The 16,832-nt window shown below is 39.5% G+C and overlaps 1 protein-coding gene across 1 annotated transcript in view; it reads left to right on the top strand.

The window, feature by feature from the left end:
- The window catches only part of RCC1L (RCC1 like), a 96,275-nt gene that overhangs the window by 15,535 nt on the left and 63,908 nt on the right, over positions 1-16,832 (top strand). The window contains exon 2 of the mRNA XM_044054132.1: positions 7,603-7,654. Within this exon, the coding sequence (XP_043910067.1) occupies positions 7,603-7,654 (52 nt within the window). The remainder of the gene's footprint in view (positions 1-7,602; positions 7,655-16,832) is intronic.

Below are 16,832 nucleotides of genomic sequence, written 5' to 3'. Positions count from 1 at the left end.
GACCATATTTTGAACCTACTCTTCCAGGTTTGAGCCCCATCTTTATTTCCGTATACCCTTTCTCTCTTGGACCAGAATGGGATTAGGCAGTGGGGATGGTGTAGAGCATTATGGGAACAGGGAGGAGCTCGAGAGCTGTATCCACAATCTAGTGTATGCAGCTAAGTCAGATCCAAGGATCAGAGCCAAACCCATTAGTAAGGACGACATCAGATTTAAATGTTATGTGCTTGTCATAACTAGGCATCTGTGTTTTCCATTTTTCTTTTTCCTCACCTTCCTTCCATCCATCCCCCATTCCTTGTTTTCTTCTGGAAGAACTTATTGGACCATGTTTTTAACCTACTCTTCCAGGTTTGAGCCCCATCTTTATTTCTGTATACCCTTTCTCTCTTGGACCAGAATGGGATTAGGCAGTGGGGATGGTGTATAGCATTATGGGAACAGGGAGGAGCTCGAGAGCTGTATCCACAATCTAGTTTATGCAGCCAAGTCAGATCCGAGGATCAGAGCCAAACCCATTAGTAAGGAAGAATGAAAATGGACAACACAGATGCCTAGTTATGGTGAGTACATAACTTATAATTTTAATAAGTGCATGTCTCCAAACTTGAGGAATCTCCCCATATCTATATGACCTAGTAAATAACAGGTATAATGGTACTGAAAGTTCTTCTCAGGTCATTATTACTAATTCAGTCTCCTCCCTGTGCTTTGTTTGGATCCAGTTTGCACATTTTTTGTTTTTCAGTATAATCAAATTTGATTCCAGTATCTGAGGTTACCTGGATGTCACTAGGACACCTTAGCACCCCACTTTGTGGAACCAAACTGTTTTGCATAAAATTTTGAAAATGTATAATCTGTTGCGTCTGAAAATAAATTTTAAATCTACACAGTTTATCAAATTGTATGTCTTTACTCCTTCCATATCTTGTGTATCTATAAAAAAGGTGTCCTATTGTGCTCAATATCTTTATATAAAATTTCTTCAAATTTTTCTTGATCTTGTCTCACGCTGCACTTAATTTGTTTGCCCAGCTTGTTTATTTCAGTTTTCAGAGTTGTAGTTCTGACCTCTCTTCCATTTCTTCTATTTTTTCTCTCTCAACTTAATCAGGTATCTTGTTCTTATGGAAATATATCCCCCTGAGGTTGTATGCCTATATCCTGATGTTAAAAAATGTTTTTGATTTTTTTGCACTCAATTTCTCTCTCAAAACTTTCCACATTCCATCTGCAGTTTTTCCACTGAACAGATCACTCCAGTTAGTTATACGTAATGACTGTTTTGCTTGCATATAATCTAATTAATCATCTGTGCATTGGTTTAGATTTCAGTTTGGCAGAATTATCTAGCAACAAATTAACCTTTATAACCCAATGATCACTGTACATCAACGGTGGTAAAACTTGAAGCAGCAGTAATTTTTTTTAGGAACGCAAACTGTCTAATATGTTACGTTCTTTGGTAGTGAATAATTTCCTTACTAATGTTGTTGAATCAATATTATTCCAATCTGTGTCTGGTAAATTTATGTCCCCAGCTAATATTCTTCCCTCCTGTGTTTCATGGAAGAAATGTATGAATTCTTCTAGGTCATTGGCACTTGACTTTTGGTGGTCTATGCATTCCAACAATTGTGTGTTCTGGGGTTGTCTTTGTCAGTTCAACGATGACTTCACTTAACCCTACCCCATTGTGAACCAGTATACACTTGCACAAGCAGTTTTAACCCCTAATACTGAAACCTTTAAAAAATCAAAAGGGTTTGGTATTACTTTCCCAAATCCACCCACAGACATTTGATGTTCCATTCATTCAAATGTTAACATTTTGATGCACGGAGCAATTGACTGCATTTCAGTCATGTACTTCACTGATTAGCAGCGTGTTTAAAGAACTATATATATATATATATATATATATATATATATATATATATATATATATATATATATACACACACACACACACGTGTGTAATGTGTAGAAAATGTTTGTGTATACGTTTGATATGTGGGTGTAATTACACGTGTCTACAGACACGCATATAAATATATATTATTTACATGTGTGTGTGTGTGTGTAGGAGTGAGAGAGAAGTTTTGACTATATGAACCCCCACCCCAAATTGTATGAATAAAGATCAGTGAAGTTCACCTGGCAATGGCTTGCTGCTGTTTTTGCTCAAGCTCCCTCACCCAGTCTTGTTGCAATTGTATTGCCGTTATTTTATTTTATTTTTTTTTGCAGTGGTTCTTATTTGGTGCATGTGCATGAGGGTATATAACAGTCTGCTGTCCAGCCCATCAAAGTATCATGTGATGAGCAGAATCATGTGTGGCATGGCATTCAGTTTGTAGTCCTTGTGGTGAGCTGTTCACAGTAAAGTACCATTGGAACAGTACAAGTAGGGGAATGTGAAATGGTCTTTTGACTTGGTACAATCCTCTAAATCTTTTCTGTATTTCATTTAAAAATAAAATATGCATGAGAAATAAACAAAGCTTCTCTCAGGCTTGTATTTCTTTTGTCTGTGGCCTTGCTGGACAGTCATTAACTTATTTGAGTGGGAGTGGTCATTAAACTGACTCTCTGCCACACTTCCTTGTGTAGAAGGCTGAAGCCCTGACTCTTTCCTAAAAAAAGAGATGCTGCAGTGGTTACTCATTATGTTAATACCAAGTCTAAGACATTATCACCTCTTGTGGGGGTATCGACTAGTTATTCCAAAGCATTTGCATTGACAAAATCGAGGAGACTCTAGGCATTTGTATTCTGGCATGAGTAGTTCTTCTAGTCTATGTTTGGGTAGTTAGTCACCCAGGATCAGGGTAAAGGGTTGAATCTTGATAGATTCGAAGAGGTCTAGTTAGGCAGATTGGGCATCTTGAGTCAGATTTGGGGGCCAGTAGCTAGCTATGATTTGTATAGGGGTCTTGTCAATGCTTAACTGCACTTGGTGTGTCTCCTGTGCGTCATACTATTTGACCAGCCAAGAGGTGTTTTTAAGATGCTTGAAATATTTAAGGTGCTTGATGATCTTTAGATAAATCAGCCCTTTAAAACAAGAAGTATGTTATCACATTTGAAGGTCCTGAGCCTTTTTACAGCAGTGTGGGTGGTAGACGGGACTTGTTGTACTAATCTTTTGCAGGTGACACTAACATGTAAGTTTGACTACTTTGGTAGGGCAGCTTGGCCCTGTGAATGGAAGGCTTCAGCTGCATGTTTAATGAAAAGCTGTAACTAGCAGTGAAACTGGACATCTTACAAGTATTTTATTGGGCATTTTACTGATGTTTTATTCTGAGTCCAGTTATTTTTTCCTTTGGTTTGTGAGTGACAAAGAGCCTTTGGTTATTTAAGCCATTTTTTTCAAACAGCCATGTTGTTTACTTAATTTGTTGTGGATAATCCTACTTTCAAACCTAAAAATAATGGTAAGTTAATGCTGAACTTCTCATACGCAGAACTTTAGTACAATTACTTTGAAGTTGAAATACTACAAAATACACTGTACACAGTCAGACCAGGCAATAGTTATTTGATTTACCTTTAGAAGTATTGCACACTTGAATATTACATTTTAACAGTTGAACCAACCCTTTACTTTTACCTTACCATCAGACTGTGATTCTGCAGATTACAGGACAGCAATGACAGTTGCACTGTTTAATATGGATATAGCATGGTCCATTGCGTCCCAACTGATCTGATTATTTTTGATAAAATAATATTTAAGTAATAGATCAACCCTGGGTGATGTGGAGGACAAGCTCTCCTTATCTCTTGTGGGGTTTTTGCCCCCTTCACCTCCTTTCACTGGAAAGGGCCTTCGCACCAGTGCACCTATCCATTTAACAAATAAAAATAAACATCATCAAGCCTGAATCCATGGGTAGGTGCATAACACAAGTATAAAGAGAGGGCTTTCTTTACATTTAAAAAAGTCTTATTAATTACACAAGTATGGGATGTGTTCCAGATGCAGGAGAACCTCAAGATAAGGCAGTTTGTTGTTGAGACTAAGAGCCACCTTAATGTAGTCCATACTGGAGTTTGATGAATTTGCTGTGCTGGAATTTCTCTTAACTGGACTGTTCTTTAAAAAAAAAAAAAAAAAGCACTACAGGGGCAGAAAATGTTTTAGCCAGTATGTGGAATCTTTTGAATGAGATGCAGGGCATCCATTGTGAACCAAGTTGAACTACAGTCGTCTCATCCCATGCTGACATACTGCATCCCCCCTAGACTGACACCAACCATTTATCCAGTTGTTGATGAGAGGCAACTGACCAACCATATCCTTGTTGAGCCTTGTCAGTGGATAATCGGTATGCCTACTAACTGAGACACCAGTCACCAAGATATATTTTTAGAGTGTTGAGGAGTACAACATTGGGAGCAGTCTGGCTTGTGACAATGCAGATGTGTATGGAAGAAATGAGCTGGAGAGTTTCTGCTGAGGCTTACTCATCCTTGTTCTAAGAGGCTTTTTGTAGAATTTAATAACCTCAGCCATTTGACATTTTAAATCTGATTTTGTTGAGAATGTGGTAAGGGTGATATTGTGAGTTTGTGAGGCTCGCTGTGTTTGGTTTTAGATAAGAATAATGGCTCCAAATTAGTTAAATGTTTGCACCTGTCACACAGTTATTTAGGTTAAGTAAGAGCTTGCTATCCATGAGCATAAGGCACTTCTTAAAATGTCTGAGGACACCAAGTGTTAAGAGGCTGGCAACAGAAGGCAGGCAAGCTGTTTCACCTGTAATGTTCAGTGCTTCAATAAGTATTATATGGAGAAGTGCACAGATAAGGTTGATGTGACTAAGGGTGAGTAACTTATTTTTTTTCTTTTTCCTTTTTTACATCATAAATACGATTTCCAATGTACTCCATTTTGCATCACATGGTGTAGGTTTATAGGTAGGTACGAGGCTATTGGCCTAAGGGCCTAAGTAAGCCTAGCCAACAAGGTTCTGGCTTATGCCACCCAAAAAAGTTAATTTCCTGTGCCCCTGTCGAGCTGAGCCACAGAAGTGAATCTTTGGGTATATTTCCTATTTCCCATCCACTCATCAAGATTTTTCTTGAAGAGTGCTAATGAGGAACTTTACTTGATATAGATGGGTAGCTTGTTCCAGAGAATAGGAAGTCTCTGGGACAGGAATCTATCCCTCCAGCATGTCCTGTTTATTGTGGTAACAAGGTTTAGGTCCCTAGAGCGTGTAGCTCGGAGGGATTGGGATTTCTTTAGGTGTAGCATGTCCAACAGTTCTGGGTTTAACATAGCTTTATATGTTAGGCAGAGATCTCCTCGGAGTAGGCAATATGCTACAGAGTAAAGCTGTAGTTTTTTGAGACAGTCAGTGTAGGGCATCTGTTTGAGGCCAGTAATCCTCTTTGTGAGGTACTTCTGTGGCCTTTCCTGCTGCTGCAGATGTATTGTGAGGTACATTCCAAAAGGGGCGTTGTACTCTATAATGAGTCTGAGTACCAAGTAGAGGGGAACAATGACCTCTTTTTTTTTTCCTGGATGAGAACCCTCTTGTGATGAGGTGTGCCACATAGAAGGGTTTCCTGACTACTGTGGCAATGTGATTATCAAAGGAGAGACTACTGTCCACTTGGATCCCAAGGTCTCTTATCACACATTCAGCATTAAGTAGACTGCCGTTTATGTGGTAGTTCATGGGTACAGAGTTTTTACCAAAGGGGATGACAATGCACTTTTTGGCATGCCTCTGACACCAGACATCTGTCTCAGTGAGGCCCTTCTGTAGGATGTCCACATCATTTGGGGATTCAGCTATGGCTCCTAGTTTGCAGTCATCTGCGAACTTAGTTAGCCAGAGGCCTTCTGTGTTAGCCTGTACTTCAGAGAAGTAGATACCAAACAGGAGAGGTCCCAGGACTAAACCCTGTGGTACTCCATTTGTCACTGGTTTGAAGTCAGATTTGGAGTCTGCAACTTTTGCAGTGTTGGTTCTGTCAGTGAGCCAGTTGGCAACCCATCTTGTGATGTAGGGATTTATACCTAGTTTAGTGAGTTTAGCTATAATTCCAGAATGGGGGATGGTGTCGAAAGCCTTGGGGAGGTCAAGGTAGGCTGTTTGAACCACTTTACCCTTGTGTACGGCTTTGGTGACTGCCTCAAAGAAGTCGATCAGGTACAGAAGGCATGATATGCCTTTCACAGACCCGAACTGGGTGGGGTCCAGAGTTTGGAGGTTACCAATATCTTTGTTTGAGTTCCATGATGATACACTCCATTTCCTTGCAGACCATTTCCTTGCAGACCAGCCTCGTCAGGCTAATAGGGCGATAGCTCCCAGGATCAGTGGTGGCTCCCCCTTTGTGGAGTGGGAGAACTGTTGCTGTGTGCCATTCAGTGGGCACAAAGCCTGAAGTGAGACTATGATTGGACATGGTGCTTAGGTAGGGAGCCAGTTTGTTCTGAAGTTCTTGTAAAACGCAGCCTGGGATGTTGTCTGGTCCCATGGATGCTGTATTTTTGGTTTTAGTGTGTGCAGTTTTTACCTGCATATATGTGATTACAGGGACTCTGCATTCTTCCTGTATAGATATAGGCCCTTTAGGGGGTGAGTGGAGGGTAAAGTTAGCACTGAACCTATCTGCCAGTATGTTAGCAATATCAGTTGGTTCTGTAATTTTCATGCCTTTGTGCTGTAACTCAGAGTAGATCTGGGTGTTGCCATTGAGATTCTTGACATAGCTATAGAATGCTTTGCAGTTGCCCTTAGAATCAGTGGCGATTTTGTTTTCGTAGCTAGCTTTGGAGGATCTTATAAGGGATCTCAGCTTCTTACTGAGGCTGACCAGGGAGCTCCTCCACTCATGGGATTTTACTCTTTTTTGCATCACTTTAGGTGATGTTTTGGGCTTGTTTAAAGTTCAGCATCTCTTTTTTTACAGTTTTACTATTTCCTAACATACAAAATCATTTAAACATTACCATTGCTTGTTATAAGGTCTAAATACATATATTGTTCTGATGGTACATTATAAATGAAAAATTAGCATTTTCATTTTTTCTGCAAGGCACCAACCCTGATGGGATCAGTTTCTCTACAGTAACTGTGGCAAAGGTGCAAAGCAGAGTTAAAATCAATATTAGGTCTTGTAATTACAAATGCAACTTAAAGTGCCTAAAATCTTTCAGTTTCTTTAAGTGTTTTCCAGTCATAATATTAGTGTACAAGTCCCACCAGCTCAATCTTTGCAACTAGGCACTCAATTTTTGCTACTGAGTTAAGCATAATTATTTTTAAACAGTAGTACAAGTACTGCTGTTTTTAGCCAGCCCAGCTAATACACACAAGGTTAAGTGTCTAGGATAGCACCGGACTTATCTCCTGTCTTGACACCAGCAAACTGGGTATGATTTTTTACTTTGCTTTTACATTTTTCTGTGCATATCTGGATGGTTAATGCTCTCCACCATTAGTTTAAAGGTGGCAGTGTTTTGCCATGTTGTGTTTCCATAAAAGTACTGCTACATAAAATGAATGGTTTGAATTATTGATCTAATATTTCTCTAGAGTTACCTGAACAACTTTTTCTTTCTTCCATTAGTGGCAGCCATGTGATTCACAAGATTGAAGAACTGGATGAGAAAATTGTTGAGGTAAACGGTGTACAGTTGGGAAATCTCCTACATTATATTTGCTTGCACAATTTTAGCCCTTAAAGATATCACCAAATGTTTATCACGCTAATAACTATTAAAAATTTCTGTAGTATTATACAAATAGAATAGCTTGTGTTGTATAAATTTCACCAGAAAAGGGCGGTGATCCTTCAAAAAGGTCTGAACCATGCCACATGCATCATTTTACCTTATTATGGTAATAGTGGATAGGTAGCAGAAGGAGGGAGTTCTGCATTCATTTATTATTGTTACTTGTGTAATCCATTTCAAACTCGTTGCCTGCAGACATGGGCTGTGTGTCCCTACAAGTATAAAGCAGGAAGTCAGTCCTGGATAGAAAGTATCTCCATTGCAGGGCAAACATACAGTCGTGCATAGACATGTACAGCACTGCAAGTCACACTCATGCCTAGTGGCAGTATTGAACATTACCATTCCACTTGCCTGTTATCTTTTCAGTGTGGCAGGAAACCAGATGCTCTCGTGAAAACTCACATGGACATGGTAAAATCCACGCAGAAAGCATCTAAACTGAGAACCAAATCAGAGACTCAAGCACAATTAGATATCATATTTAACTGCTGAAGATCTCTCTTCTCCTTTAAATTACTATTTTTTTCTAAGGGGGGCTAGCCCCCAACACCCCCTTAGCTTATGTATGCTACCTCTGAGAAATGGCCATCTTGGACTTTGAATGGCTGAAGAACGGACTTACATTTACTGTCTCCATGTCTCAGAACTCGCTCTAGCATGTCCCGACCATTTTAAACTATCTGTGTAGCATATGTACACTTAGGCCTATTACTAGAGGCATTCCATGAATGCGGTGGTGGTGCTGCGGTAGCGTTGTCGCCTCACAGTAAGACATTGTCCGGTTCGATTCTCAGAGCGTCTTCTGTGTGGAGACGTGCGTGACATGGGACGTAAAAATCTACTGCCAGTCATTAGCGGACCGGAGTTCTGCTGTGGTGACCCCTAACCAGGAAAAGCCGAAAGACACAACAACTAGAGGCATTCCATAAGTTCTGTATTGCACCATTGAGTTTTACTTTGAGTTGTTTAATTTGCTTTCTTATTTTTGGGTCTAATTTCTGATCTTAACTTTTGTTTTAGTTTGACATTAAGGTTGATTAGTGTGACAAGCTGCTTCTTAGTTTAACATGGTGGATAGGAGTGATGTATGTCTGTCTGTGTGTGTATGTATATTACGTGGTGGAACCAACCTTTTGATGATACCATTGTGTGGCCCACCTTTCTGGATCACTCCTCTTTTAGTCTGCCCAATTTTTAGTTGGAGTGCTGTAACCCGAGTAGAATTTCCCCTAGCACACATGGGTGTTTCTCTTTTAGTGGTCTGTCCATTGAAGTTATCCTGCATTTCCTTGAAAACCAGTTGACTGGATTTTTAACTGCCTAGTCATAACTGTTTCAGACCAATTTTGAATTTGAATGTGAGCAATTTATTTGATGAAGGGCACAGCTCGAAAGCGCTCATCAAATTTTGCATTTCTTGTTTTATTGTTTTTATTGAGCTGTTGGATTAAATATTCATTTTCCAAGTGGTGGTAGCTGCTTTTTTACATTTGGTTTGACTTTGTTCAGCAGCTTTACATTGAATGAGGTTCTCTCTGCTTGTCTCTTGCCTTTTGGAGAAGTGGAAGTAGTCCATATGGGCTAGGCTAGGGTGAGTTACAGTTGAAATGTCCTCCACTGGGAATGCTCATCCCATTTCATGCACTTCCCTTTTGCCCACAGGATACATACATTTCTAGCTTGATTTTGAGTGATCTCCATTCCCTGAAGATAGAGGGATGAAGGTTGAAACATCAGTGGAGCCATGCAGGCTTTTGTTGTGGCAAGGTTGTACCTAATGAGCATTATGCTTATTGTTCTGTAAGATGCTAGCAATCCTGTCTGGAGAGATCTGTGTTGTAGCTAATTTAACTGTCCATGTTCATTTGGATAGTGAACAGGCAACATGGCTTGACCTAAGCTACCACTCTTAGAGCTTTAACGTCATGATATTGTGAGCCTGGATGCGTGGCACAGGGGACAGGTTCCCAACTGCATCCCAAGTGGCTATGGGGAGACTAATGTCTCCAGCAGTGGTAGTGTCCTGCAGGAAGTGGCAAAAGTGAAAGTGCATGGCCCACTTATCTATTCAAGGGGGTCATGCAGTCTTGGGATCCCACAACTCATGCCTCTGGGGGGCAGGGATTCTTGGAGGGAATACCCCTTGAAGATGTGAGGGGATGTCTTGTGCTGTTGTGCCATTGCACGCCCTTCCCCTACACCTTGCCAGGTGAGTGCATTAGAGATGGGGGAAACTAAAGATAAAGCCTAAAACCACCCAGAGTGGCTGAGTGAAGGCCCTTCCTGGCTTACCCTTACCCTAATGATGGTTAACAAATAGGCCAATTTTGCCATTGAGGGGGCTGATGATTGACAGACAGCAGGGACAAAAAGTGCAAAAAAATCATGAATAGCGTTATGAGCTGGCTGCCTAATTTTTAGCAGATAAGGTTGCCACTATTAGATCAGCAGTACCTCTTCATGACTACTTGTACTGCACCAATTGTTTCCTTGAGCAGTTATTTCTCTTTTTTAGACATAGTTTCAAGTTTCTGTTTATTTTGATGATGTCATGTCTTACAGCTTGTAGACTGGACCTTTCTTTCCAGGTGGGTTACAGTTTGCTTGGATGGTCCGAGTCCAGTTATTTATCAGAGTTTGGATTCCTCTGATTTCAAGGATTTTTGCATTTTTTTTTTTTAAATGTAGTCTTGGTTGTTTGTCCTCAAGAAGCATTCTTTAAACCCTATTGATCTTGAGCATGTCTACCCCCATCTCAGGTTTGCTTTTCTTAAGTTTAAGTTGTTGAGAAAGTGTTTTTCATACTAATTGAAAATGATTTAATGATGCCTGAATTCATGGGACCCATATCAGTCCAACTTTTCTGTTCCACATAGTATTGCCTTCCCCAGGTTAGTTGTTAAATTCTTCTTGGTTAGCAATCATTGTTTCTGTTTTGTTCAGAGAGTACTTAAGCGATCCATGGCATTTGATAATGTGGACCTGTGTTATCCTGATCTTAACTTCTTGGTTCCTACAGCATTTTCTCCTGTGCTAGCTTAAGCTGGTTTGCCTCGCACCTGTCGGGACAATATCCAGAGTCATTTGAGTCCAAATACCTCCCTCATCCTCTTCGGAGAGAGTACTCCGGGACTCATATTTGGATTTGTTACTGTTTACACGCACGTTTATGAGGAGACTTGTTTTCCCACCACTGTTATACATATGGCATGAGACTATTATTTTTCCAATAGAAATGTGCAGCAAGTCTGATGTTTTGTAGGCATTGCATCATTGGCATTTTCACCAGTTGAAACTTGTTACTTGTAGGAATGAATCTTTACTGTAAATGCCCCCCTTGCAGGATTCCTTTATTTTGCCATTTCCACTATTTATTAGCCCTATTATGGTTAATCATCTGCACCTGAAGTTGCACTCGAAAACATTGCAAACAAAAGACCAGAGAATTACACACACACACACACGCGCGCGCGCACACACACACACACACACACACACACACACACACACACACACACACACACTGTTAACACACAAACTTACAACACAAAACTTTGCACATAAAGCAGTTGTACAGGAGGGTTTTGCCTTCACATCCCTGATTTCTGAATATACTCCTCCTGAGGTTACTTGTACCTAGAGAAGAAAAAAAAATGCCTGTCACTTTTCCCTGAATTGCACAACCTCAGGAAAAAAAAAATACCCAACATTCAATAAGATTATGCTTGATGTACGGAGATGTCGATAGCATAAGGAAGCACTCCACAACAGTAATAATTTAAATGTCGTCAAATAATAAGGAACATTATCTATCAGCAGTGGCGTTATGCTGAAGATTTTATCAAAAGCGATTTATCTTGATCTCAGGTCAAAGTGTCTGTTGCTGTTTTGTGATCTTGCTTTCAGCTGAGGAACAATGCTGAAGTTAATCACTCAATACCCCCTGGCTTGCCATTGATGCCTTGGTCTCTGTCAGTTCAGCTATTGCAGTGCTGTTTATCTTCAGCTTCTTGATGCAGAGAGTGGCTGGTTACAGCTTGTGGAAAATTCTGTATCTTGAGACACTTTCTGGTAGATACCATTGTCAGTATATTTCCACCATCCATGCCAGATGATTTAGAATGAAAAAAAGCAATGACCTAAATAAAGATATGTTGGTAAACCTGAAAAGAACTTTTAGTATATGCTCATTCCTCTTTTGAAATCTGAGTCGAATGAAAATTACAGTGACCGGTTTCTCCTGAGTTATTAGTTACCACTGCCGCATTCGCCTCCTGGTTCCCTCTCAGGGCTACTAGTGTACCTCTATTTAGGTCCTTGTGGTTTTCCTTCACAATTGCCTGGGGAAGCTTGGGATACATACTCGACCAGTGAAGGGTGCTACAATCCTCTACCACATAATTACGGAATATTCCACTTCGATCTGCTTCAGAAGACTCCTGAAGACCTTCTCTTTGACATTGGTTTTAATGTTTATCCATTAAAATCATTTTCTTTTTGTCCCAAACAGTTGATAACTTTATTTTACCACTTTGATCTCTGAGCTAGTATTTTGTACACATTGATCAATGACTCGTTGTACTCCACTGCGCCTCTAGAGTGTGTTTATTTTCTTATGCAGAAGTGTCCCTGCAAGTAAATAGATATGTATGTAACAGTGAAGTCTGCCATTTGAACACCACTCTGTGGTAATTTCTCCTTCAGCTGTACTCCATTGATTGTTTTGACAGTCCTCTGTCTCCCTTCAAGTTTTCTTCACCATTGCCCAAGATGCATGTGTAACCACTTTCAGTTCTGAGCCAGTAAATTTCCTTCGCTGCAGTCCTGCACGCTGGCTTAATTTTTCTCATTGTTTTGCTCATCTGTGGTGGGTGGGGGTGGGGGAGAGGTAGTCTTTGAACTTTGCTTTTCAAAGTCCATAGAAACCTTTACACAATTGTTCAAATAGTCAAGTACATTTTTTTGCTGTTATATATCACCATTAGTCAGATCAAACTGTGCCCTAGAGCAACAAAATCAAGACTTTCCTCTGCTATCACAGAGGCCTTTTAAACTGTATTGTTTGTTTTTACTTCTGTCAGCAGATTTGTAGCTGTTTATGTTCAGTCACTAATTGTTTTTCTCTCTCTTTGCCAAGTTTTCATCCCGCTTCATTCACCCTCATTAATGCTCAGGCTCACTCCGCTCCCCTTCCCTACCCCCAATTTCCACTCACCACCTCTTACTCTGCATTTATACTTCCATAGTAGCACCCACATATTCCTCAAACCAATACCATCAGTTCCCTCCAGAAGAAAAACAATCAATAGAATTGCTCCCAATAGTAACACCCACTCTAGTTTGCCACCCAGTACTCTCTCAAACTGTCCTACTCTTTACCCCCCTATAGGTATTACATTACATCTCTACAACCAATCCAGTGCTCTCCTAACATTTTCTAATCCTAATTTACAACGAAAGTAAAACCCAAGTTAAATAAGATACCCCTAACTCAGATTATTTTACTATTCCTCCTCACTCTACTAGCCTTCATCACCAATTATCAAATCTACCTCCTTCAAATACTTAGGACTTCAAACAGTCCTCACAAAGAATATCAGCATCTACCAAGCCTGTCTTTATCCATAACACCTAATCTCTACAAACAAACCACATCTAATTTATTTATCTATAAATATCTCAAAGGTAAGTATCCAAACTTACAATCAAAAGCAAACCAAGACCAAAATATAACTGGCCATGCCCTTCCCTCTGTAAAATATCAATTAAAAAATTAGCGGAGGTATTCACCCCAACCCAAGTCTCACTGTTCATAAAACCATCACTTCCAACCTCCAAGTAAACCCAGCCATCTAATACCTGTCAGTAAAAAACGCAATCTAAACTCACCTTACTAAACATGAACCTAAGAAGTATGTGTAATAAAATCCATGACCTACGTCTACCTTGCCACATACATTCCTGATGTAGTCATAGCTCCCGAAACCTGGTTAAAAAAATAAAGGATAATGAGATCACTACACCCCACCCCTGCTCCTGGATACCGTATACTCAAACATGACAGACAAAGCAAGCGTGCAGGTGGTGTAGCAATTGTACATAAAAAATTCCTAACCATCATCTTGCTTCCACAGAAAATACCCAGATTTAACCATGCTGAACTTGTAATAACATTCCTAAAATCAACAATAAGAAAACTGTATATTTAACAGCAATTTATATACCACCAGGAAGTAACACTGATGCTTCCAAAAACATCCTGCATTGGATATCCAAACAAATTAACCACGAAACTATAATACTTCAGGACGTAACTGTAGATTGACAACTCATAAATTCAACTACCCCCACTGAATCCATAAACTTACAGAACTTCAAACAATAACCACACCCACTAGAATCCATAAAACTTCAGGGAGACGCTCAACATTAGACTAAATTCTTGCAAACAAACCAGATAAACTGACAACAGTAGGCTGCCTTTCAGATAACATAAGTGACCACATACCAACATAAGTGACCACATACCAACATATGCCATTAGAACTTATAACCTAGATAAACATATCTATAATGGAATACAGAATACAACCAATTTCAGCAAAGATATTTTCAATGAAACACTAAAACAGTATAACTGGAATGTACTTAGAACAATGCCTCTAGATACTGCTGTAAAGCATATTCTTACAGACTTTAATCTAGCACCAGTATGTAGTAAGAGTAAAGTCCAACCCCGCACCACGTTTGACAAAAGAAACAAAAAAGAAACCTCCTGATAAAAAGAGATATGGCCTGGAAAAATTGATATAAAAATAGAACTCAAAGTGCCATCTAACAATTTAGACATCTAAGAAACTTTTCAAAACCACCACTTCCTCTTCAGAAATGGGCAATATGACAAGACTGTATCCCTACACGTTTAATTCCCATGTTATACAATCAATATTATCTCTGACAATAATACATCTGATCCCCTCTTCCTACCCCTGTCCAACCAAAACTACCCACAGCTCTTCAGTTTTATTCCAGTGCCCACCTCGTTCATAATGATGGTGTTCCTTAAACTAAAACCTACTTCCATAGCTATAGACCAGCTACCATCAGACTACTTTAAAATAGCTGCAGAAGTCATAGACTTCCCTGTGTCCATACTAATTAATAGGTCCATAGCAAAAAGATACATTTCCTGTCACTGTGGAACACATCCTACATCATGCCGCTACACAAAGGCGGCACATCTACAGAGTTTAATAACTACAGACCAATAGTGATTCTCTTCCCCTTCTCCATAATATTAGAGAAATGCATCCATATGTGGCTGATGCAATATCTAATCTCGAATAACTTGCTGTCAGAAACACATGGCTTTAGGCCCCAGCACAGCACCACTACTGCTGTACTAAGTTTTACCAGTGTAATAAACCAACATAGAAACAATGGTCTGCTTCTGTCCACCATGTTCTTAGACTTGTCAAAGGCATTTGATACTGTCTCGCACCAGCAACTGCTCCTTCAACTCTCCTCAACAGGACTTTCATGATACTTCTTGCGTGTTTTTTTTGGTTACCTATCTGAAAGGCAACAAGCTGTTAAATGGCAGCCAACCTACTCATACTTTCAGTTACTACAGGTGTCCCTCAGGGCTCTATCCTGAGTCTTCTCCCATTTGAAATATGTATTAACCTTAAGACCTCCACTCGCCATATTAGTTTAGTTCAGTATGCAGACTCAACATTAATATGTGTGGCCTCAATAATAAATAAGCTCCAAGACAATACCCAAAAGTCTTCTCTTTAGAAAACTGGCACAAAGAATCAAACCTCCTACTCAACCCCAGGAAAACTAAGTTAATGGTTTTTACCACAAAAAGTTGCCAAAATCAAAAGCAATCTTTTACCATAAAGTCAGCAAATAATACTGTCATTGAAACAGTAACTCTCAGTAAACTTCTGACCAGCATATACTGAATACCATTAAATCGACACACCGGAAACTAGGCTCCTTTTATAAGATCAATGGATTTTTTTTTTTACAGATACTGAAGAAAAACTATAGCCACCATCTTCGTATTGCCACATTTCTTATACACTGCTCCTATCCTAATGAACTTAAACAATACTTAAAGAAAGAAACTTGCCTTCTGTTACAATAAAATAGCTACATTTGCTAACTCTCTCCCTCGTAGGACCCACCATTGTCATATCTTTAAAGCAATTAAGTGGGCTTGAACTACACAACTACCTAACATTCACAACTAATTACAGCACACAAACTCATTCATCATCCACAAAAAATGCCCTGCACTACAAAACGTATTACTGCCTTAGTGTCTGGCAAGGGACGTCCTTTCTAATAAATTCTTACTACTCACAAGCAAGTCAAACAATGTTGCAGGGGACTCTATCTACTCCCAATACGTATCTAAACTCTGGAATGGTATCCCCTCACAAAAAAAAGCTCTCAGACAAATTCAATAGTTTTAAACCACTGCTTAAAAAACATCTTAACCAGTCCTGGACCTGCATATACTCATCACAAGGTTAAGACTTTGTGTTCATCGTATGTTTGTTTGGGAGGGTAGCTTAAATGTTTGGGAGGGTAGCTTAATAGTTAAGGTGTTTGCCTTACAAACACAAGGTTCAGGGTTTGAGTCTCACAAGGGATAACTGGCTAGGCTTAAAATGGCTCACAAGGGCAGTTAGCCTAACACTAATCTATGAACCTATAAATAGAAGCTAAGTGATATCCTAGAAGTTACCCTCCAGATATTCTTAAACGAAATGCTGTCAACCTGTCACTGAAATGACAAAACAATTTTTATACATAACTGCTGATGTGCAATCTACTAAGTTGCACTTGGGCTTTCTCTTTAGTAACTTAGTAAGTCAAATCTTAGAATGTGTAAATGTAACTGCTGTATGTGTATACATGTAAATAGAAATGATTCTGTGTTTAACTGAAACATAGTATAATGCAGTGTAAGCAAATGGAGCATTTCTCCATGGACCTCTGCTAAAATAGGTATTACCCAGTCAGACTTTCCCAACAAACAAAGACA

The sequence above is a fragment of the Protopterus annectens genome, chromosome 13.part0, assembly GCF_019279795.1.
Source record: "Protopterus annectens isolate FY-2018-M chromosome 13.part0, PAN1.0, whole genome shotgun sequence".
Taxonomy (NCBI): Eukaryota; Metazoa; Chordata; order Ceratodontiformes; family Protopteridae; genus Protopterus; species Protopterus annectens.
The sequence above is the reverse complement of the archived record's forward strand: the minus strand, read 5'-3'. Positions and strand labels throughout refer to the sequence as shown.